This window comes from Athene noctua, chromosome 5 (genome assembly GCF_965140245.1).
Source record: "Athene noctua chromosome 5, bAthNoc1.hap1.1, whole genome shotgun sequence".
In the NCBI taxonomy this organism is placed as follows: domain Eukaryota; kingdom Metazoa; phylum Chordata; class Aves; order Strigiformes; family Strigidae; genus Athene; species Athene noctua.
Window position 1 is genome coordinate 1,599,751 of NC_134041.1, and position 25,335 is coordinate 1,625,085.

The 25,335-nt window shown below is 40.5% G+C and overlaps 1 protein-coding gene across 7 annotated transcripts in view; it reads right to left on the reverse strand.

The window, feature by feature from the left end:
- The window catches only part of LRRC7 (leucine rich repeat containing 7), a 172,999-nt gene that overhangs the window by 78,606 nt on the left and 69,058 nt on the right, over positions 1-25,335 (reverse strand). For all 7 annotated transcript variants that reach the window (XR_012633655.1, XR_012633656.1, XM_074905991.1 and 4 more), the window contains exons 2-6: positions 23,932-24,134; positions 18,082-18,199; positions 17,068-17,146; positions 16,236-16,325; positions 13,219-13,275 (exon numbers count right to left, since the gene is read on the reverse strand). Coding sequence is in view for 5 of the 7 variants with exons in the window: in XM_074905991.1 (XP_074762092.1) it covers positions 13,219-13,275; positions 16,236-16,325; positions 17,068-17,146; positions 18,082-18,199; positions 23,932-24,134 (547 nt within the window). In the remaining 2 variants the exon portion in view is untranslated. The remainder of the gene's footprint in view (positions 1-13,218; positions 13,276-16,235; positions 16,326-17,067; positions 17,147-18,081; positions 18,200-23,931; positions 24,135-25,335) is intronic.

Consider the following 25,335-nt stretch of genomic DNA (forward strand, 5'->3'; position numbering starts at 1 on the left):
GGGCCAGGGTGATCCTTCATGGTTAGAAATGTTCTCCCCTCATCCTACTTTGTGCTATGAAGTCTTTATCTGAAATTCAGCCCTACTACTCAGATATAACGCTTCTGAAAAAAAGAAAATGCTTTTGTATCTGTGAAATGGAAGCTTTAAAGAAGCGAATAAGTGATAAATACATACCAAAACATTCGGTGGATGGAACAGGCCTACATACATACAAGGCTCTAATTTCTGCTTTGTCTTCCATTTGCCCATTTGACACGTGAAAATTATACAGCACGAACACTACCAGGTAAGACCCACTAATTACAGTTTAAGTAATATCAGGATTACCCTGGATGGCAGAAGCAGTACCGGCGTGTGTTCACCACAATACGAGGAGTTTTAGCTTATCTTCTCCCAGAGTGGCCCTTACTGGAGATAGGGCAAAAAAATGCCACTACTGCCTTTAGACAAGTACAATTAAGGCAATTTTTCAGACAAGTTGGACTCACTATATATGTTGGAAAAGCATTCTTACAATAAGAAAACAATATAATATATTTTTCTGCATCTCCTCTGAGCAGCAAATATATTTAGTTTAAAAAGCCTAAAGGGAAGATACGCAGTAGTAGTTGCTTATTAAAATATTGGCAATATTTTAATAATGTAGTGCCAAAGTAGTAAGTCTTCTGGAATGTGATTTATTAAACTCAGCCAGAGTTACTATTTGAAGAAAACAGGTCATCATGAATGATGAAAATATTTGTAATCTCAAAGTGTGGGAAACAGTTTACATCTTTATTATAAACTAGGAAGAAAGTGGAACAGCATTTCAAAAAATAGCAGTCTAAAGCTAAGCTTTTAAACCTATATTTAGATGTCTCTGGACAGATTCTCAGCTGATATAAATCGTCTGTTCCACTGACTTCAACACACTTAAGACAACCTGCGATTTTTGCAAATCTACTTCCTAAAACAGGATTTGGGAAGTGGTAAGGATGTTAAGAATATAAACGTTATTAAAGTCGAAGGGACTAAAGTCCTTAAGTCGCAAGAATGCTTTTTACGACTCCATTATCAGGTTAATGGAAATTATAATCCCTTTTATTCAGCAAACTTCACATCTGAAGAAAGGTAACGGATCGTGACGCTTTCAGTGTGGGAATATCTGTCTGAATCTTTACTGGCTCATCCTGCTGCGATGAAACTAAAGAAACAAGCAAGGCCATATCTGCAGTCTTTCAGCACTGCAAAAGCTGAGGAATGTTTACACTTATCTCAGAAATTCAAAGCAATGTGGTAACGAAATAGGGAATAAAGACAAAATAACTTCACCTGACAGTGTTTCAAACCATATTCTGATAAATCACCGAAGATGCTTCTAAGTGATGTGTGCCGGTTTTTATACTGAAATGATTATTTAAGAAGAATGGCAGCGTTCAATACACACACCGTATCTATACAAGAAGTGATTCAGCTGTATTAATCCCCTTCCTTTCTACATCCAGAATAAAGCCTTAGAAGGGTGTAAGAGTTGCAACTCCCTACAGGTTTAGATACTTTCAACTTGCAGGCTTAACCTCTGCAAACCATCTACTGTTAGTTCATATGTATTTTGCCAAGGAAGAATCTAGTCTACTTCACTTGATACTGCTTTAAAAACAAATTACAAATGTTACACAGTTTTTATGATGCTGCTTAGAAACCTTGATCATCTGAGTCCCCTTATGCACAGTCTCACCACTTTTAAGAAATAACCAGCATAAGTGTTACAAGTAATTTCAACAAATATGTATTTATGAATGCTACAACAGGAACAGGACAACCTCCACCACTTTGCCCTGTTCCCATCTGATTTGTTTGCTAGAGATTTTGTAGCTGTGGATAACTGGCACATTCATTTGGTGCAGATCCACATGGTAGTGGAACTAATTACATTTGGCATTCCCAGAGCAGCATTTAATATTCTGGCTTATTTTTCAGGTGTGAAAGAGTTATAGTATTGCTAGGTGATTAGCCGGGGAATAAAAGAAAAAACAACTGATGATTCATAAACTTGTTGATTTAATCAGTTTGTAAAACAAAATTTAAAAATAAACAAATAAATTATCCAGGTAGGAAAAAAAAAAGGAACCTGTATACTCCCCCCACCACTTTATAGAGCTTCTATTTTCTATGGTTCTATCTCTAAATTTTGGGGGAAAGAAAGAAATAAAGAATGATAGAGAAAAATGACAGATTTTCACATTATAGTTACAGAAAAAAATAAAAGCATACTTGGATGGTATAATGGTAGAAAAACATCCATTGTATGAAATTTCATAAGAGTAAATTTTTCCAGGTGAAAAATGGGATTCTCTGTCCATGTCCCCTCATTCCCCCCACCTCCAGTTTTTGTTACAATATGTATTTACTTGTGAAGCCAAACCAGACACTTTCATTATCCATGCACAAAAATATTGTTTTCACACCGTGATTTGTATCCAGAAGGTACAACTTAATAGCATCCTTCTTGTTTCCATTTCTCTGAAACATTTTTCACAGAAAATTTTAGATGAGACTGACCTTCTGTGCTTTCAAATTACTGAAAGAAAACATATCCATTGTCCTTTATCAAGGAATGAAGTCAAGCATTGATAGCGAAATATTATACAAAATAGGAAAGTTGCTTTTACACAGAATTTTTGAGAACCACTCTTTTGTGGAAGTAGAGTGCACAGAATTACTGTTGTAAATAGTGATGGTTAAAGCCCAGAGATTCATGACAACTTGAGACATTTACAGAAAAAGGCAAACAGAAGATTACTGACTTAACATTATATTGCCTACAATAGAAGTCAGTAGACTTTTTCTACTTTTCTTACATTCTACTTTTCCAATGATTTTTCAAGTAGAGTCTGAATTTTGACAGCAAACATAATTAGGAGCAATTCTCAGAGATAAGACTGCGTGTCTAAAAACATATTGCCTTTATTTTCACATAGTTATATTTTATTACAATCAGCACCTAAAAATGTGCGATCAAGAATATAAAACATTGGTTTACGTTTTAAGACTGAAAACACATCAATATAAAATGGATAATTTTAACAAAAGGAAAAAAAAAACAAAACACACCCCATCATCATCATCATCATCTCCATAAAGTCCTTTTATTCCTGACTCAAACCACAAGTAAAATTACAGTTATGTAATACTTTGGCAATGCAGGAAGATTGCACTGAAACAACTGCAAACCAAGGGACAGAGATAATTGGAAAATAAGCATCTTTCAGAAATTCACTGATTTAAACCAACAAAGAACAATAGAACAATGCATGCAGACATCTTCAAAGGAATATCAAACGCTGATCAGCACAAACACTCTTACAATGTAGTTATATAATTTGTGATAAAAACTTACCCATTTCGGGCTGATTTCAGCCAGTTTACCTAATAAACCCCAAACCCTGCCTCAGGTGGAGAGCAGAGTTGATGGTGCAACACACCACATTCAAACCGTCAGTTTTAAGTTTAATTCTTCCACAATTTTCTGGTGAAAACTAGAGGTTTGTGAGAGGAGGTGGCCAGACTGGCCAGCCAGGGCAGACTGAGCCGACATCCATCTGAGCACACCCTCAGTCCGGGGGGGACAGACCCCCTCCGCCCGGGGGGGAGGACAGACCCCCTCAGGGACCAGCCCAGGCGCTTCCCCCCCTCCTACACCCGCACTGAGGAGACCCACTCCCAAGCCAAAAGTGCCGCTCCTGTCCCTCAGCAAAACGTAGAGCCATGTTTTTCAATCTTAAGAGGGAGACGATACTGATGACCGATACTTTGGAAACTTACCCCCCTCTGGTGCTCTGCTGACCACACACAGCTCCGTCCCTTGCCAGGGCAGAACAAACAAGTCTCCTCCAGGTCGCCTACCTTGGCTGCGTGTGTAGAGACAAACACCAGTACATCTCCCCTCGACTTCTTTCTCCTAGATTAACCCGTTATTTTTAGGGCCCTTCCATATAACACACTGCATTCGTTATTTTTCGCACCAGACTAGGCCCTTCTTTAGCTCTTGCCCATCCTCGTTTCACTTGGAGCTTTTCCAAACGAGGTCTCCCTCAACTTTTATAGAATGTCACAAACGCTTCTTTGGCTGGAGTGAAAATACTCTGACAAAGAGCGTTTGGCATTGTCACGGCTTTATTAGATTGAGGACTCATACACATTTTACATCCTACTAATATACTTGTGTCTTTTTTTTTTCCAGTATGATTTCTGATTGAAGAACTCCTAATTTATTACATAAATTCCTATTAGTCCCTCACTACCTGACCTCGCACACTGTACTATTAAATTCCACCCAGTTTTTAATTGCTCCTGTCTTCAGAATTACATAGTTCTTCCAATTTTACAGGCTGTACTTGAGAACTCGATCTACAATTTTTACTCTTCACAAAGCAAATTAATTCTGAGCTGTAGCCGAAGACCAAGAGAACTCCTGTTTTTCCCGAAGATGAGCTGCTAGGGACCCACCCCTGTGGTAACATCTCCATCGTACATTGTTTCCTAACAGCACGGTACTGCAGAACAACAATAGCTGTAATACCTACTGTCAAGAAAGCCAAAGAAGAGATGAGAAGCCACAGCTCCAGTTGGGAAACACTGAGTCATTAGGATGAGTACAACAAATACAAGTATTTTCTCATCAATTACCAGCACCTACAGTTTCTCAGACACTAGTGACTCACCATTTACAAATGAAGTTTCTACATTTTTTCAGTTTTACAGATCTCTACTGAAAGAAACTGCACAAAAACCTTTTCCTCAGCCCAAATGGTTCTAAGAGCAAAGACCGTACTGACTACTTTGCTTTACTCAAAGATTTTTGAAAAACATACAGACAGCTTGCCTGGCTGCTTGGTGCAAGCATCAGCACGGGTGTAGTTTCCAGATTCCTTCCTGAGATATGAAATATTCTTGACTGCTCTCAGGAATTCAACAGGATGTTAATGTCTCAAAACATTCAGTTTAGGAGTGGCAGGGCTGCTGACATATGTTGCTATGAAGAGCAATGAATATTTATGACCAAGTCTAATTTCAGAAAATCTAAAATTCAATGCAAATTAATGAGCTTCCATAGGAGTAGTAACCAGACCAGGCTTAAATACAACTGTTAGATAAATTAAAAGCTTTTGTTGTTGCATTTGAAATGTGCTCAGAACATTCCTTCCCCAACTAAGTTGTAAATTTAGCTACTAGATTTGTTTGAAGAATTGGTGATTTACTTCAATTACTGTAATAACTCGGTGCTGTCCTGACACAATCACAGATGCTCAGCATGCAAACAAGCAAAGTGATGAATGTCAGTGAGGGGAACCATCTCTGAGCTTTGTGTCTGTGCCACAGCTCCTGGAGCGATTGGCCCAAAAACTAGGAAAACTGGTAATTTAGATCTGGGGTTGGGTTAAACTGTGGACTAGTGAGTCCAGGCCAGGCTACATTTTAAGAGCAGGTCAGAAGGCACTTTTCCTAGGGCAAGCCAAGGAAGGGCCCTGACACCAGCAGCCACGTGGCTCAGGGTGCAAGTCCTCCACAGCCAATACAATCTAAACCTTGGCCCTCACGGCCCCCTCACCTCCTCGCCCCCTGAGAGGCTGCACACTCCCCATCCCCGTCCAGCACTGACACCTGGGCTACCCTCCTGCCTACGGCATCTTTTTTGGTTTGTTCTTCCTAGGCTGGTTCCCAGTCTATGAAACAACAAGCTACAGATAGATCACGTACGGGTATACGGCATACATCTGTGGAGGTACATGTAAGTGTGTGTATATACACACATACATATCCTGTATCTGTGTCTACATAAATACACACACCCCTAAAACACATAGTTATATATAGCCTCTACATATCTCTGGTTTCTAAACGTGCTGGTGTAATTGTGCTATAAGACATTTTTGCCTTTACGGATTCCCTCTTCCCTCCTCTCAGGGATCCTTCATCAGCCCCAGTATCTGCATTCCTCTGGACACCAACATCATGGCACGGGTCCCTGAGGGGTCCTTATTACTAATACACAAACCAAGTTAGACTCCTGGAAAACAGTCAAGATGGAAATAAGGTCTGTACTAACGTGAAGTCTGCCTAATAGACCTGCCTTATCACTCTCAAGGGAAAAACCCACCCTGGGGAAACAACGCTGCCCTGTGGTAGAACGACAACAGCAAAATACCCTTTACAATATGCTGGACTGACATCCACATCTGAACACCAGCTTCTGGTTTTCAGTTATTTCGGGAGAATATCAGACTGTATTTGGAAGACGTACTGCCTAAAGGTGCGTTTGCTACAAGCAAGCAGGCAGAGCAGGGGCAGCAGGCAAACGCAGGGGCGGGCTGCCGAGCACAGCTGCTGCCGCACCGCCTCAGCCTGACTCACCGCAGCGTACACGGCGAGGCCGACAGCGTGGGCACCACAAACGGGACTTCTGGATTTGCGTCCACGGTGAACTTTCATTCAACTAGTTTGAAAGAACTTTCCAGAAACAACTAATGGTTGGGAAAAGTTGGCTTTTTATACCAATAATATGTCAAGGCAAACAAGCGCTCAGGGCCTGAACTCTTGCGCGTTCAGTAAAATCCACTTACTAAACAGTTTATACCGTTTACATCACTCCTCAAAGAAAATTATTAAACATCCTGTGCATCAGAGTGGTTGCATTAATCAGAGAAATTAGAAAGTCACTGTCAGAGGGTTCTGTGGCTCTTTCCAGTGCTCCTAGCCATCCACAAAGGGCAGCCTTATAATGAGGTGCAGGCCTTGGAGTTCACAGCTCCAGCACAAAGGCTATGTGGTAAATGGCTTCAGAAACACAACACAGGCATTGCTAGCTAACCGTTATTTAACCCCTTAGGGAAAAAAAGCGCCTCATCGTGCCATCGTACAGGAAAACCGCACTCCAACTTGTGTGTATCGGAGGAGAGACAAAGCTGCATGAGCTGAAGCTACAGTTAGGAGTGGGAAACAGAAGAGGGTAACTGGTATAAAAGCTGCTTCCCTGGACTGAACTGGGAATACTGAGACAGTAATGTGAACACCTAACACCCCACACCAGGTGCATTCACACCTACTACCAGCTACTAAAAAATTCACTGACTCCTGCCTCACCATCACAATTTTAACATAGCCAAATACACTTGGCAAGCGGTTATGCTCCCAGTAACAGCCCCCCTCCTGCTCTCAAAGGTTAGGCCTGGGGCAGCCTGAGGAGCGAGCCCAGCCGGGCAGGAATGCCAGCTCCGGGGAAAGCTCCCACACAGCCACCCCTGCCCTGACCTGCGCGGGGGGATGTGGAGGGTGGTGGGACAGGGAGGTGGGTGTGCTAACCCTCTAGGGTGGGCTGGTACAGATCCCCCTCCAGAAACCGGGTGCGTTAGTGCATCCACATGGATGGATGTAAATATACATGGGCTCTGGTACATAAGTGGAACCTGCAACTAACGGGAATGTATTTTTGTCTTAGAAACTTGAGAAAAAACTTTATGCGGGGTGTTTTCTGTTTCACTAGACACAACAGATGAAAAGTGCAACTGTAATCCCAGGTTGTTACAGCGCTGAACCCAGAGATGCTGACACATTCACTGACAACACCCACACAGACAGTACCAAACCACCCGCAGGGGTAATACTGAATGACTGACAAACAAGCAGACGCCGTGTTGCTGAGGCAGAGGAAGGAAAGGTGAAGGTGCTCACTGGGTGCACCCACCTTCCCGATTTTATGCTCAGGACCATTTTTTTGGTGCAAGTTTGCCTTGTGCTGTCTATAGAAGGGACAGCTCCACGTGTCGCTGGTGGTCCGGCAGCTGGAGCCCTCCCGGTGAGCGCAGGGCAGGGGCTGCCCCGTGCCCCTCCGCAGGCTGGGCACACGTCGAGGCCGCAGGCACACCGACCGACCGTGCTGCCTGTGACGAGGCAGGGGGCATCGGCCCCAGGGCTGCAGTGTGCTAAGGCAGGCACTCGGCCAGTCTGTCCCCCCGCAACGAACTGCCAGTAATGGGCCCACATGGGGGAAGGAGGGGACCCACATGAGGAGACCTTCAGGAGTCAGGTCTGGCCTCTGAGTTTAAGTAGCTCCAGCCCTTCCCGGCATGGCTCTGGACAGATATGAGGAAAAAAAAAAAAAAAAAATCACAGTGAGAAATCCTCCACATCAGCTAAGTAAGCTAAACTGCTGCTGGGGGAAGATCCAGACACTTAAAGCAATACAAAACCACCTGTCACAAGGACTTGAGGAAATCAAAAGCCAACATGGCAAAGAAAAAAATAGAGGAGACTTAGAAGACATCCTTTAAAAAAGATGGAAATATGTCCAAATAAGAAAAGATAGAACAGAATGGTTAACTATAAAAGGTCAGAAAATACCTTCAGAAATATTTGAAAAAAAAGACTGAAAATGTAATAATAAATCTTTCTTCAGGCCCCTCAGGAGCAGGAAGCCTGCCAGAGTCTATGGAAAAGATACAAAAGGAATGCTCGAAAAAAAAGAAGGTCAGAACAGAAAAACTAAATTAATTTTCTGCATCTGTACTCAGAGTTTGGGCAGGCTCCCACGCTGCAAAGCTTACCCACGGTTATGAGCTCAGACACATGCATGTACAGCACACAAAACCTCTCACACAGTGCTTCAGCGCTAGATGACCGGGCAGCGTGCAACTAATGTCACAACAATCTTCAAAGCGTTCCAGGATAAGCCTAGAAAACCACAGACCAGTGACTTTGACAACTGTACCAGACAAATTAACAGGAACTCTTTTAAACAGTAGAATAAGGGGATACATAGACAACTGTGACACGCTGGGAAAATTCAACACAGTTTTTGTGATGAGTAGGGATGACTCACAATACTTTCGGAGTCTTTTTGAAAGAGTCAAGACTGCAAGAGCTGGACAATAAAATCTATCCTCATTTCCAAGAGATACGTGCAAAGGTCCTTCACTGAAAGTTCTTAACCTAAGCAGCTGTGTGATCCAAGAGGGACTTCACATGGATAAATAAATGACCAAACACTGGAAAAAAAAAACCAAAAAACCAAACCAAACGATTTTAAATGAGAGAGTGGAGAAGGAGGCACTGCCATGAGATAGGCCCTGGGCTGGGGCACATGCTGGTCAGTTTGTTTATAAACAATGCAGAAAAATTGTTACTGAGAAGAGGTTTACAGACAGCAAGTGACTGGGATTCTGCCAGGGAAGCGTTGATCCCTGCCACAAACACGACTGAGGGCAGGATGGGCCCCTGGTGGGACCTGTGGGACTCAGCAGTCTCCTACCACGGTTCCCTAAGCAGCTCCTCCCTCACAGCCTCCTCTTGCCCCACATCTCCCCACCCAGGTCGAACCACAGCCTTATTCAGGACAGAGAACTGGGAATTTCATCTCCCCACGCTGAGAAATTACTCAAACACGGAATAAACAAACACCGAAGCACAAACTGCCTCATACAAAACCCACTGGAGCTAATGGGAATCTGGCCACTGATTTGAATTGCTTCAGTTTGGGTGCAAAATGACTGAAAACATCACTGTCAGTTGGAAAGTCTCGCCTGGGGCTTCAAATACATACTCTGCAGGGTAGTGTTAGAGCAGGACGCTACGGAGCCGTGAGGAGCCATGGTCTGAGGAACACCATCCCCAGCTGGTACACAGTTACACGACATGTTACAGCCCATGAAGATCAAGTGCACTTTTACCCAAGCAGAATAATAAAAATTATCTTAGTTCCTTCTTCAAGCCAAAAGGCAACTTTGTGATCTAGGTGGTAACAGTGTTCAAACATAAAAAACTTGGTCAGAATCTCACAAACACTCCAAAGCATTTAACAGAAATTCAAGAAGAATAACCAGATTTTTCTATTTTTGTTGCACAAAGTAAAGCTTTAACAAAGTACTAGAAATTATTTGCAATATTGGTCAGAGATTTCCATATATTTCTAAAATGTTTAAAAAATCTTGGAAACAGGTATCCATAATAACCTTTCACCAAACTGTGTAAGAGAGGAAATAAAACAGTATTGTGAAGATCTACAGACTAAACATACAAATACTTTCAGTATGTTAAAAATATTGGTAAGCCTAGAAAATATTCTGACGAGAAAGTACTGCTGACAGAAAATAGGAACATCCTGCAGCATTTTCATTTGAAGAGCAACGTCTGTCTCCAGCCCAGTCTGATAGAGCAAGACAGTGTGATTTCACATGTTTGGTATGCTTGTCAGAAGAAATCAGAATAATCTTCAAAGCATTTTATGAACAATGCTTCACTAATTTTCTATCAGGAAAGTGTCTAGGAATACAGTGATATGTTTGGACATGTTTTAGGTGCCGTAAAATTATGTCAACAAATTCAACAAATGGAAGCTCTCATTTTTTTAATGCAAGGTGTATTAAAGAGGGACACTCTGGAGATCTGGTTAGAGAGCTTCCTTTCAGCCAACGATAGTTAGCATTTACTTAATCTGAATTTTTTGTAAATAATTTTAGAACATTTTGCATTCCGTTACTATGGATACATTTTACAACAGTCTTGACTGCAGATTTAGTATGAAATACAGCAAAATTAGAGCTATGGTAAACACAAAACACATTTAATTCCTCTTTATGCCAAAATGCTAAATTTTTCCCTTAAAAGTTCTTCATACCTGTATTTTACAGCACAGAACAGATGAAAGAATATGATCTGCTTTTTGATAACACCTTTTAAGCTGCACTTAACATCGTAATAATACTGAACAGAAGTTACCTGAAACAGTCTTACAGTACATTTCACATCTATTAAAAAAACAAATTACAATATTAAAAGTTATTTAATTGCCTTCCTTTTTATGTTTTTTCTTACATTAGAACTACTGGACAAACTACCAACATAATCAGGTTATCTTATTCATGATATATCTAAGAAATGGCAGGATAAGAAAGCCAGCCTTTGAGTATTCACCCGAAAGGCCTGCATCACCTTTTTGCAAGTAGATTGTAAAACATATCCTGATTTATATCACTGCAGTTGTTTTCCTAACTGCAGATGGTTCTACCACCGACTCGGTCTCGTGGTCACAATTTCTCTCACAGGCTGAGAGCGCAGTCTGTACACGAGTGTCCCTCTCCCCGTGCAGCCTGAGCACCACCCCAGTGGGTAGCAGGGGTCTGCAGGGCCCCCAGGCCGCTCCCGCCGCAGAGCTGCTGCCTCAGAGCAGTGCTCCTAGGTCAAACCCACCCCGAGGAAGACGCAGGATGGATATCCTCGGAATTAATACTCCCTAACACGGGTTAACTCCTCTCTTCCCGTTACGCTGCGCACCCCTTTTTTGCTCTGAGAGGACAAAAGCAGCCCAGAAACGCACAGATCTCCCCTTTGTGTCCCAGTTGATGTGAAATGACCTTGTCAACTTTCTCCCTCTCCTTTATTTTGTAACACAGCTGTCCCTTTTATCTTGCAGTTTTAAGGACAACATTTGCATAAGCAAACCCTTTTATTTCCAGTTCGCCTCAGCAGTACACAGCAAAGCCTTCTGCCACAGCAAACAGCAGAGAACAAACACGCCTACAAATAATGTTTCCCTTGGTTACAGGCATCAAAGAACCTCCTTACTTTCAGACTCATACAGTGGGAAAAGTCACACTCAGCCACCTTCACAAACTCGGTGTTACCGCAACCAGGGGCTACTACGCTTAGGTATGAATCTTCCAAACACCTACCAAACTGCACAAGATTTGCCCGTTAAGCACCACGTATCCCAGAGAAAAAAAAATAATCAGTTATTCTTATTAGTAACAATGACACACAATCCCAATCTTGCTCCCAGCTAGTTCAGTAACAAATCTGTTCTCATCTTTAGTGGGATTAGATTTAGACTGGAGATATGAAAATATTCTGTTTGATCAAAATTATTCTGTTGTGGAATTCCGATTCTTCCGTCCCAGCACACACACATCCAGTTATTCCAACCAGCACTTTCTGCGTGCAAAGACCAAGCGATTCCCTTCTAATGAGAGGCCGATGGTGAAGAGGTAGTCTAGATCACAGCACGCAGAGACAGCCTTTCAGATGGGGACCCCAAAGGCTGCAAGCCTGCTGTCCTGAACAGGTCGCATTTTTAAATGCAGATAAACACTTTGGTAGCAGACTGAAGCTTTTTGGTTGGTTGGTTTTCAAAATAGTAAATGTAATTCAGAACAGAGGAAGTAGAAAGTTTATATAAAAAGGTGTTTTCAGCTCATACAGAGCATACTGCCTGTAACACAAGAAATAGCTTTCCTTCAAAAAAGGCAAGTGCTGTGGATAAAAGCCCCCAGGAAGTAGTGAAACTGTCACTATATCCCATTATAGGCAAAATGCCTGCGTAGGAGATGGTGATAAATGCATGCTTGCTAAAAAGGGTGCCCTTTCTAAATGAGTTAAATAATATGCAATTCAGTATTAGCAACGTTTAATAAATACAGTCTATTGCCAGCACTTTAAGTCTCGCTTATAACAGGGACATACAACCCCCGTTTCTAACAAGCCCCAAATCCAGGGATATTTTTTCATTGCTTAGGATCCCTATTACAGGAAACGGTTATATAACGCTGGTCTGAACACAAAAACACATTCCTTGCTTTATGCAGTGCAACCTCCTATATTTAGCATGGGAAGCATCTAGATTTATTTTTCACTTCTTTACTGTTTCCTTTTCAAAATACCATTTAAATGTTGGTCAAATTATAGCAACAAATTATAGCAAATTACTTTTTTGGTATACAGTACCAAGAAACACTACCAAATTGATATTTCTTCAATATTCTGATGATACAGGTTACTAAATGTAAACCACCAAATACATTTGACTTCTGTAGAGATCATATGGAGAAATTGTTCTAGTAAGGTTACATCAAATACATTTTCAGTACATCAGGTTATTTCTTGATGAGGAAAATACTGTCACATAATCATTGACGAGGGTTCTCTCATATGTTGTTTTCCAATTGCGTTTACATCTCATATTTTAAAATGTCACATTAAAGATTTTGGATACTGGGTTACAGTCAGCTAATACACCAATCACCACCTTCCATTACATACTCACTTTTTGCTAAAAACCTTCAGCAGAATTTCTTTAAACCATGGAAAAAATAACAGGAATGACAGCACTGTATTGCTAACAATAAAAATATTTTGCACTTTAGGAAATTTTAGGTGAAGGAGACGTGTAAATATTCAATCACTTACTTTGGTAGAGTTTTCAAGTGATTTTCTCTTAACTCCAAAATTCGCAATTTGACAAGTCTAGAAATATGATAGAAAATAATTAGTTCATTCAATTAATTAATTCGGGAATCCATAAGAATGATTCAAAACTACTTATTTCAAGAAAAAAAGTCTGCTTAATGCACAATAGCAAGATGTCCAGTTATTGTGGGGCTGAATATGTATTCAGAACCAAACAGCTTCAGGTAAGGACATACCTGTCCTCATCTAAACTCTTCTGAAAAGCTCTGACATGTAGCAGGCTTTCGCAGTAATTCTAAACTTTTTTAATTAACTATTCAAACAAGGCAAACATCGTAATAGTTAATTTCCCTCAAACATTTCCGGATCTATTAAAAGATAAAGGCAACTGCTATTTAGTTACAACTTTCTTTTGCACTTTTTGAGCACTGAATTCTACACCTCCCCACAGGCAGACCAATACTACAGAAGAGATCTCCATTTAATTTACCTTATTTTAAAAAAAAAGTAGGAAATGTGCTTAGGTGTTGGCATGAATTAGAAGCCATACACAACAGCACTTCCCAGTTCCATAGCACTGGGCAAACTCTAACTGGCAATGTCATTTAAGCCACAGCAATAAATTTCATGAAGTCAAATAATGGGAAGGAAGGAGGACACATCAGATAAGAGATGAAGAAACTAATGTATCGAGATCCAGAACTTGGGGCAGTACTGTCTAATTACCCGCATTGCCTAGGAAGATAATTTGATAAACATGAAAGGATTTTGATTCTGTCACCCTTTTGCTGGGTCTTTAACCCCAAGTTATAATCAATGTGGGTAGGAAAAGGATACAAAACCAGAAGGATGAAGAAGGTCCTTTCCTCTTCATCTCAAATCGTACAGCTCCCCTCACAGAAAACGTGGAGCATCAAATCCACTATTCTTTGGAGGTACATTCAGGGCATGAGCTTTCCACACCCAGGACTGCTCAAGGCCTACGTGAGTCTGAGCAGTTCTGCATAACTCAATTATAAGAGTGTCCTTTCTAAACAGAGGTGTCATATGACTAAAGCTTTTAGGCTTATAACATAGTTTCTGAACGTGAAGAAAGTTTATTGAGGAACTTCGTGGTGAATTTCCACCGTTTCATTAATACTGCCCTTCATATTACTCTGTGCCTAGAGTTCAGGTCCTTTACTGTCACAGGTGTAAACATGTGTCTGTGAGAAAAGTTTTTTAAAAATACAACAAAGCTTTCAATAGTTCTTTGTCCAACACACCACCAGTCTCGTCCTTCATGGAACCTCAGGCTTCCCAATATTATGCTCTTCTAGAAAACGATGATGTTATCTTTTTCCTACCCAATAAAGCAAAAAACATTTCAAGTCCTACAGTTGTGCTTCACTGGGACTAAAAAGAACAACTTTAAATGAGAAATGTGGAGAGACGCTTACATGCTGCTCATGCAGACTCAGCTCTTGACTTTATTCATGTGCCTATAACAGACTAACTGAACATTACTGTACCGGAGGACATTAAGAAAGCAGCAAAATTTGGAGCAGAGCAATGAGGGAGATAAGGTAAAGAGCTCTGTGTGACTAGTAAAAAAGTAAAGAGCAATGTCTGTATGCTAACGTGGGAAGCTTCAGAAACATGACCAGGATTTGTAAATGCAAGATACCAAATAGATAATATAGAAGCAAAATCATAATGACTGTAGTTTATTACATTTAGATAAAAAATGCATTTGTAAAACAAACAAAAAAAAAAAAGTTAGTGCTTTCTGCTAAAAGATTTAGAATACTAGACAGGTCCTTAAGGAACAAAGATTATCAGGCAAAGTACCAGGAAGGCTTTAGAAGAGCACAGTGAATATAAACACTACGTGTCTGATAAACTGCAGGGTATTTCATACCCTCATTTCTTCCTTGACATTTGAACATAAATGTCTGATTCCACTCCGCAGAAGCAGGCTGTCTTAGGATTTACTCTGACATTCCTAACACTCATCGAATGCGAACAATGACAATTTTTGTTCGTCCTCCTTCCAGCAGGATTTTCTCAGAGGTATCCAGCGGAAAGCCCAGGCCCTGCTCCGGGCCAGCGACAGGCCCGCCGAGGGAATGCTGATGAAGCAGCATTCCCTATCTCCCCCCGCCTGAGCCCCCCACTGTAATCTCCCACACACATCATGGCACCTCAGTACTAATTCTGGAGTGCGGAGCTGATGTTCCCAGCCGAACAATAAAACACACAGGTAGCTGGATGGAGCAGGAAAAAATACTACTAGGTGAATTCTGAACACCACCGTGTATCTCCTCTGTTAATCCTTTGTCTTCTGAGCTATTTGTGCAGCTGGACAAGCCGAGGGCAGAGAGGCTGACCACTCCCTCACCAGTGTAACACCTGGGATAAGCCTGACATTTCTGCCAGACCTGTGCAGTGTAAGGACCCACTGGCTTCTACTGCCCTCCGAAATGGCCATGGCAAACTGTTAACTTTGATTTCCCTGCCTCTGCTTTGTCCTTATCTAACACTATTGGGCTCAGCTTCTGTTGTGTTTATTTTTACTCTCATTTTACATCCTTTCTGCTCTGCTGTCTTTTGAATCTTCTCTCTTGTTCTGGCTTTCACATTTTTCCACCACGCTCAGTCATTTCTTTCTTCCCTTCTGACTCACACCACTTGTTCTTTCTGTTCATTTTTCAATAGGCATAGACCATATTGTTATTTTCTGCCCTTGCCACAATTTGATAACACATTTGATCAAGGACAGGACTCTTCAATTTCTATTTCTTCTCACCTTTTCCCTAAACCACCAAACTGCATCACTTCATCATAAAATTCCTGCTGACATAACATTCTTTCTAACAACAACCATTCATCAAAATATAGCTGAAAAGCCAAAATCTCTTTGTTTTTTCTGGTTTGCTTTGTTTCGTTTTTGAAAAGAATACAGCTTTAAAATGTTTCCTTAAAGCCTAAACTGCATTCCTATGAAAGAGCAACGCGCTTTGATGACTAATACTTACCTTCCAAAGTTAGCTGGAAGAAACTCCAAAAAGGCATCATTTAGATAGAGCTGGGTCAAATTTAGAAGTTGTGTGAAGCCATCTGGCAGCCTAAAAAAACAGTTAAAAGCTTAATGCTCACACCGAAGTTGCTATGGAAATAATAACAATGTATATTTAGAAAGAGAAAGATGACTTTCTCTCTCACCTTCTTTTTCTACCCAAATCCTCAAGAACTTAACTTGTTACAGACAGCATTTTTGCCCGGTCTCATCTTTTCCATGTTGCTATAACCACATGGTATGCAAATACCTGGCACATTCGAATTACATCAGCCTTTCCCCCTTCCTCGCTGAGGGTTTTAAGCCAAAGATGTTTCCTTTCTATCTCTTTTTTGTAACACCCCCCCCCCCCCCCCCCAAAACAGAAATAGTAAAATTTCATCCTTTCATCTCCTTCACTCCATTTAATAAATTATGGGATTGGAATACAGATTTTTTGTTACTATTATTGGAAGTTTTTGGAAGGAATAAGGGTTGCCAAGGTCCCAACCAAGAGATTATAGTACATGAGGATGCAGCGTGGCTTACTTCCCGATTACATAAAGCACCAGCCCCTGTGTTTAAAAGGCCGCACCACATGGACTGCTCTGCCAACACCTGCTTTGCTATGTGGAAAGACACTGCTTTGTTAGACAGTACACAGACCTTTTCATATATACGTCAACCCTGGATTTAAAACAACTAAGAAGAAATTTAGATTAATCCTGCAAACAAAGTTGATACAATGCCTTTACATTTTAGTGTAAATTTTCTGCACTTGCAGTATACAAACACAAGCAACTGATACTCACTTAGAGACTGGATTGACACTGGCTTCAATAATTGTTAAACACTTACAACATTTAATATTTTCTGGAAAATCTTGAATTCCTAAAAAAATATTGAAAGAATTATTACACACACATAAAAAACTGTTTAAATTGTTTTTGTTCATAAATGAGTTCATTCCTCATTTTCAGATCAGGCTTAAGCTATAACAGGAAGAATACAGACACTTTAGTATTCTAGTCTAAAAGACGACACTTGGGCACTAAATAAATACACAGGTATATAGTAATAAAGTAATAAAGAACAGGTAATATGCCTTGTAATAAAACTATTATGCTAATGCTTGATTTATATAATCTTCTAGAGTTAAATAGTGACGTCATTTGTACTGATATTTGTGCCTTTCATTTCTTTCCAAATTGCTTAACCTTCTCTTCTTTGCCTCCCTCTCTTCTCAGGAGTACACACATATAATAATCCTGAGAGCTTCTAGGCCCACACCGATAAGAAACTTTTCAAAATTTTCAAGAGTGCCTAAGCCTCACTTTCAAATCAAAGACACTTACGTTCAGACATGCAAAGGTTTTTAGGCACATAAATACGTAAATGCATAATTTGGAAATGCACGTCAGCAAATTAGTCACTGGCTGTATAAATTCTGCTAGTTGTTTACCTGAAGCCTTATATGCTTAAATACATTACACAAGAGTAAGTACTAAGCCACTTTGGAAAGTGGAATGGTTCATAAGTGCCCTGACGAACGGTCTCCCGCCCCTATTTCCAAGGTTTATTGGTCACAAGTCATCATGGTATACTACACGCTAAAGCAAACTATTCTTTTTTTTTTTTTAAAAAGAAAAGTAAATGAGGTAGGCATCTACCCAGACTTCTCAAAAGTGCCAGACAGGAAAACAGTACATAATCTAGAAAAAGAGCAAGTTTTCTAGAACACGTTTGTTAATCATTAGGAATTAAAACTTCAATATTGTTCATATTCATTACAATTCTTTAAAATACTTATACTTTTGATCTCTTACCATTTTTACTGATATCAAGTTCTTTGAGATTAACTAAGCTAGCAATAGTGGTTGGCAGACTTGAGAGGTCATTGTCTGGTATACTCAGTTTGCGTAAAGCTTGACAGTTGAACAGTTGCTGCAACATAAAAAGATACTTTACAATGTTTCAGGAAAACAATCAGTTTGGGATCATTATTTATACACAGAAGCACAAATACCACAAAACTACGTTTGCTACATAACGAGAATTCAATAATCAAAAAACATTTTGAAAAGCCATTATTGGAGAAGACATTCTTATAGGCTGCTCAGCATCATAAACACAGCTTATACACGGTTGGCAAGAATAACCAAAACAGCTGATGGGGAGCAGGAACGCTCATAAAGAGCTTGCTGTCAAAAACTGCATTCTCATTGCAATCAACATTTTGTAGGTACGTGATAGTCCCTATGTGCTGTATCAACTGAAATTTTTTTGTGGTTTGTGGCAAATGAAAATAATTGCTTTTATAAGGTAATTTCATTATAGATTTTAAATTATTTCAACCGCACGCAGAAGAAATTTGCTATCTTCAAGAAACAACACGCTTTATCAAAATGGTATCTTCCTCAAACCTCCTCCAAAATTCAGGACTCACTTCTGATTTTTTAATTCAAATTCAAGTTTTATAAAATGTCAGAATTTCCACTACAAAAATCAAACCCTCCTTTCAACCTGAAGTAATCAACAAATTGTGTTCAAAGCACCTACTGAACGTGGCTGCTTTCCTCAGGAATTATCACCATCTCGTACAACACCTTACACACGTAGAAACGAATGAAACCCCACACTAAGAGAAGGCAGCCATGAAGACTGCTCTCACATGTGGGTACGCTGCACTGCAAGGTTGGAGGTGCTGTACCTGCAGAACCAAAGGTGTATTTTTTAGACAGAATAGCTTATAGCTTCTTCCAGCCCGGCGTGCCGGCAGGTGCAAGAGGAGAATGCAATACAATCGTGTGGCTTATTTGTTACGTGCTCCACGTTCCCCAGCGGCACCACTGGGGAAAAGGGCCTGTGCAGAGCAGGAGGGATGGGTCACGCGTGGCTACCGCCTCGGTGGTCCGAACCCTGCTCTGCACCCCCAGCACGGTGTCACCGCACCCCCGGCACCGGCCGCTCCTGCGCCGCCCACCGCGCCGGACTGGGGGAAGGACCAGCTGCTGCACAGGGCCCACTTTGTGGGCTCTAACAACATCACCCTTCTCAAGAGTTAAAAGTTTCCCCAAACCCCGTAGGACTGTTCTGCAAATACGATTTCAGCAAATGGCACCAGAAAATTCGGTGGGTTCCAGAGAAGAACAGTTTCTCTTTGCAGGCATCTCACAAGTGTTCTTCAAATATCAGCACTATGTTTACACCAGATTTAGTCTTTCTTTCAGACTTCTATGTCAGAATAAAGTCTATATACTCATCTACAGGCTATTTGAGAATACATAATAATTTCATTGCCTAGATGCAAAAACCAGCCAACTATCTGGAGAGGGGAAAATTAACACACAAAAGGCGTGCAAATGCCAGGCTGGTACTTCACTTTAAGTAAATTTTAGATCATTTTAAAAGTGCTTTTTTCTGCTGTAACTTTCTATCATAATCTTCTAGAAAAATTCTGCTCTTCCTTCAACATAATCTACTCTCAGAAAACCAAGAGGGAATCCCATGAATAAAAGCTGCTCGGCATGAGAAGTGCCACACCACAACCACTATTTCCTGACACCAAACACGAAAGGGCCTTTTTACTGAAAGACACTTTTCAAAATGCCTTTGTATCGCCAGGTTTTTTCAGATTTCTAAGAAAGACTGGCTGGTTCTCCAGGTTGTCCCCTGGCCCCCTCCCCAGCGCAGCCCAGCTGAGGCCGGTGCCTGGCAGCGGGGCCCAGTGCCCCGCGGAGCGCCGGGGAGCCCCAAAGGCATCTGCAGGAGCACCACTGCACACCCTGGAAGCCAAACTGGGTTACACCTTTCCGCTTGCAGACAACGTTAATAAAGGGAAGTATCTCTCCAGAGAATGAGGAAATCCTCTGCAATGCACCAGAGAGCACCTGCTTTTTCTCTTTTCTAAGGAAGCACATCGTTTTGGACAAGAAACGTAATTAACGGGCTCTAGGGTTTGAAGCTTCCAGCCACATTACTGCGTGGGAGCAGCCGTAGGTCACAGTGATGCTCAGCACAGGGGACCTGCAGAATTTTGGCACAGACACAAACTATAGCCTGCTATTGTACCTGCAAAATGAACTTCCCAGTGCAGGTTCCCAGCCATGCCCCTGGAGAATTCTTATTTTAAAAGCCAAGGGAGGCTTGGAACTTAAAGCTTGCACAATATGTGAACAGATGCACGGCTTCTGAACTAGTGAATGAAGAAGTGTAATAAAAAAATTTCCCTCTGGAGTAATTTTATGAGGTACTATTATACCAGAAATAATATAAGAGTGTGAATACAGGTATGTAGGCAAAAAATTGCCTGCTTTTTTTTATCCACTGGATTTTCAGAGGTGTCTCTCTCAATTTCTAGTGCTTTATGGCCCCTGTTGTAATCATCCTACTGTATGTCCATACAGGACTTTCATTCCTTTCAGACTGGAAACCAACGTTGCTAACAGTGCTGTGACTGGAGTTGTAACAATGGGCCATTATTCTGCATTTCTCAAGTTCTTGCCTACCCAGCAAGGGAGGCTGTTGGCTTCCAGGGCCCCAGGAGAACAATATGAAATCTCTGCTCTTTGCTTTCCATAGGCAGAACTGTGAAATACACTGGCTGACACACGGCGGAAATTTGATGTCAGGATTACAAAGAAATAACAGTTTCTAGCTTTGCAGAACAGAAACATGATTTCTTATTGGCAGATTTAGAAAAACGATGCATGCCTTTAATGGAAACTATAACTTATATAGCAAATGCAATGTAAAAGAAAAATACAGTTAATTTCTAATACCATCTATGTGAGCTATACGTTAGTGATTACCCCAACACCATTTATATAGTGGTTGTGTTGTTTGTTCCCAGTGAGGGAATTAAGCATTATTGTAGCCTCTAACCTCAGTAGCATATTGACCACCACCGGTATTTATTTTACCAACACGTCAAATGGCACAACACAGCGGTGGCTATTTCTAGAATCTGTTCTTAGAGACACATTTTTTCTAAGGCATTAACAAGTGAACTAATTTTGTCCATTATAAATGAGTCCAGATTTTACTTTATATTTATAAGGGAAAGCTGCTGGGGAGAATATTCATCTCATTCATGTTTTTCTGGGTAGTGATTGCCAGCAATTCCACCTTCATCAAAATCAGTATTCTTTTTTATTAGTCATTGATTCATTTGACTCATATAAATAGGGACATACTTGCAGCAGCAGCTCACGATAATGAGGTCAAAGGCAAATAAAGTAAAATACTTAGTTAGATTTAGGGGAAAACAGAGAATAAGAATTATATAACAGTCGTGTAAATCCTTAAAAAAAAAAAAAAAGAAATTATGAACTAGAAATCCATTTCTAATGAAGACAGCAGAAAAAAAAAAGATGAATAAAATGTAAGGCTAAAATTAAAAAATAAAACAGGCATAGTGAGTTCAATACATCAGTTTAATGCAAAATAATTTATTGGGTTTTAGAGTATCAGGTAGCAGTGAAAGTAACTAAGGTAGAGAAGGACTTAACCAAGTTTTTACCTCTGCTTCTTTCAATAAATTTTTAAACATGAGCAAGCGTTCTGATGATAGAAAATTTCTAAAAAAATGTTGTAACTTCAGGGGCACATAACATTTGGTAAGTAATAGAAAACTGACAGAAATTTCCTCTGGAAGAAGTTATCTGAATTCACATTTATTAGAGAGGAAAGTTCTGCCTATGGTAGATCATAGTGCGTAATACAGAAGTTAAAGTACTATAGTGCCATTTTAAGAAAAAAATGGCCTTTTTCTCTCCTAGAAGATTAATTCAATAGTGAAAAAAAGTTCAGAGACATGCAGCAAAAAATATCTGAAGCATAAAATTTGATAGAGAAATTATTTGGACTCTTTAAATCTATGGTAACAATCAGTAAAGGCTTAAGACAAAAAAATCATGAATGGTATAAAGAAAGCAAATTAACACTGCAATTAATCTTCTCTTGTACAAGACCAAGACTGTGCTAAACAATACGCTTAACTCAAACCTAAGATTGATTAAAAGGACATCTTCAATATCTAGTATTTCATTGAAACTATTATTTCTAACAAAGAAAGTTTTAAAAAAAGAGGTGCAAAAGCGGAGTTCTATCCATTTAAATCTCTCCAAGGTATGCATTCATGTGCTGTTTTGTTTCACAAGTAGCAAATACAAAATAGATGACATCACAACCCAGCACAAAGGTTTCACTGGCATGCACATCGCAGCCGTGACTGACACTAACGTCTATCCCCTTCACCCCAGTTTCACCCTTTTGGACCCCTTACCTTTGGCCCTCAGCTCTTCCATGCAGAATTGCAGCATATTGCCCTGATATATTTGTCTTTCATTACGTGCTGCAATTTAGTTTGAATACCATGGTGATGCACACTTTCAACAGACCCGAAATAAATATACCGAGATCCCTAGCTAAATTAGACACTTCATATATTCTTCAGGAGCACAATTAAAATACACAAGGTTAACAATATCTTCCTATTAAAAGAGAAATAGTCCTGAAGGTATTCATTAGCAGCGAAATGTCCTTCACCACAACCCATTTCATATTTATGGGGACAGAAAAAATGTCTGGTTCTCTGCTGTCCTTTCTAGTAGCAGGAGAGATAAGGCAGTTCTCCCAATCATTTCTCTGTGACACTTAAAAGATTGTAGCTACCCTGTCTTACCATCTGTAAAGAATTTCTTGATGGAGTGAGCAATCCTAAGCAATGAACCATCAAATCCGAATAAAGGAACTCCATGTAATGGAAGAAGTATGTTTTCTACATTTGTAAGTAGAATTCATATAAAGTCTCTATGCAGTGTAACTAAGAAGTATGTTGAGAGATGATGAAGAATGGATTACAGTGGAACAATGTTTAATTAAAGACTTGTAAGCATCTTTCATTATTGTTGAGAAAAATTCAATTAAGGAATGGATTACATTACTTCATGCTTCATTATGTAGCTAGCACCTACTATTAATTGGTTTTTCCACTACCTTGCCCTCTTTTGTTTCCAGAACACTTAAGTTACAGTAATTTTTAATTCCTTATAGTAAACATTAATCGACAGGAGAAGAGATTTAAAGATTCTGTAACAGAAGTTTTCCGCAGGAAGGATAACTTCAGTGATCTCATTGCAGGACCTCATTCGCAGTTACAAAACGACGAGCCAGAGATCAGTGGCCCTTCTCCCCCAGGGATAACGGCCCGTCCTGATGAAGAGCGCGCTCCTGGACGCGGCGCTACCCAGGACCCGCGTGTGAGGTCACCCGCCCCACACCCTGGCGTACTCCTGGTCAAGGTACCAAATGCCACCTGAACTATTTGCTGTGCAACAAGTGCTCTCTGGAAGGACAGTTAACTTCCCAACTTAAGCCTTTGTTGGCCACCCCCTGTTCTTGTGCTGAGAAGCAAGGAGAAGCAGGCGGCCCCACTCCTCCCCACGCAGTACTGTCGGTGGGAACAGTGGCTCAGCCACCCGGGCTCCTCCGAGGGGGCAGAAAAGAAACTGTAAAACTGTAATTGAACCTCTAGAGTTAACAGCCACCACTCTTCCCCCAGCAAGCAGACCTCCTGGTCCAGAGCAAGCCCCAGCTCAGGGTTGAAGCACATGCCGAGCACACATTTAAGAAGACAACTTTGACATCCGTATTACAGGCAGAACACTGATTACCTTAGGTAGCTCTTCAATTTGATTGGCATCTAGGTAAAGCTCCTCTAATGTCCGTTCAAAGTTAAAAACCTCCTTTGGCACCTGCTGTAGGCCACAGTGAGAGTAATCTAACACTGAGACGATTTCTTCTTCACCACGAAAACACCGGCAGGGCACCAAGCGGCCGATAATTTTCCTTTTGGTTGTCATCTCCAAACAGCATACTGAAGGAAAAGGGGAAAAAACAGTTTTCTAAATCTATCAACATTTTGGAGACTGTTTCTTTAGAATTATTATCAAGATTTCAGTCTATTAAATGCAGTTTTTCCTGAGGGATCTCTGTATTCTGTATTTTGCACTTCTTATTCTACCTTTCTACAGAACATGACCAAGCAAGATTTGCCAGCATAATCACAAAAAGCAATCTCAATACATCATAAGACATCTCAATACAGAAGAAAACAAGCCAAGGCCATCCACAGCCATTGCTCTCTTTAATGATGAAAATTAGTTGTGTAAATCCTACACGTATGAACACGTTCATCAGACAAGGTACAGGACAAGGTTTGTACTCCATGGTTTGGTCCCTTGCTCGGTCTGGGCTCTGAGTCACTGCAGTGAATCAGTCACTCGGGTCTGTTTCTCCCTGACAAACATCCCCTTCTATTACACCCCATTTCTCTGAAACCAGCAGCGTTCCTTAGCTTTCCACAGTTGGAGTATATTCACTGGCTTTTCAACCAGATGAATAAATAAAAGGATATGTAAACTCAACTGGATACAAAAGTAGAACAAAAGTAACCCCAAACCAGAAATGTTTACCTGTCATCCCTGCTTCTCTTCTATTACCTTAGTCTGTTGAAAACTCAGATAAGGGACTTGGCAGAAATGCCATTATTTTTTTTGCAGTAAAATAAACGCTTGGGAAATTCCACCGCAATCTGTTCCCTAACTACTTCTAATCTAGATGCCAAGTCCTGCAGCTCTTCCTTGCACACACAGAGTTTGTATGAGCACCTCTAACTCACAGGAGTAACAGTTTACACAATGGTATCTCACTATTTTTCAGTGGAATAAAAATACTTTAACTCACTACTTTTGAATGGTGAGAAGATTCAATAAGCAGATTTTAAACATGTCATGCAGTCTCTATATCTGGAGCAGAAGTTTTTTTAACATGATTATAGATAAATCAGGCTGTTCTGAAACATATTGCCACAAAGCCAAGAAGGGCTAAGCCTTCAGCTCCCGTTTTCTAAACCACTTACAAGGTTTTGAGTTAAATTTATGAAAAAAAAAATAAATGCACAAAATTAGTCCAAGTAAAGCAAAATAAAGCTCATCAGGATCTTTTTTCACAGGATGCCAGTGAAAAAGCAACTGTATATTCATGCAAAATACCAGTGGAGAAAATTCATACTGCTT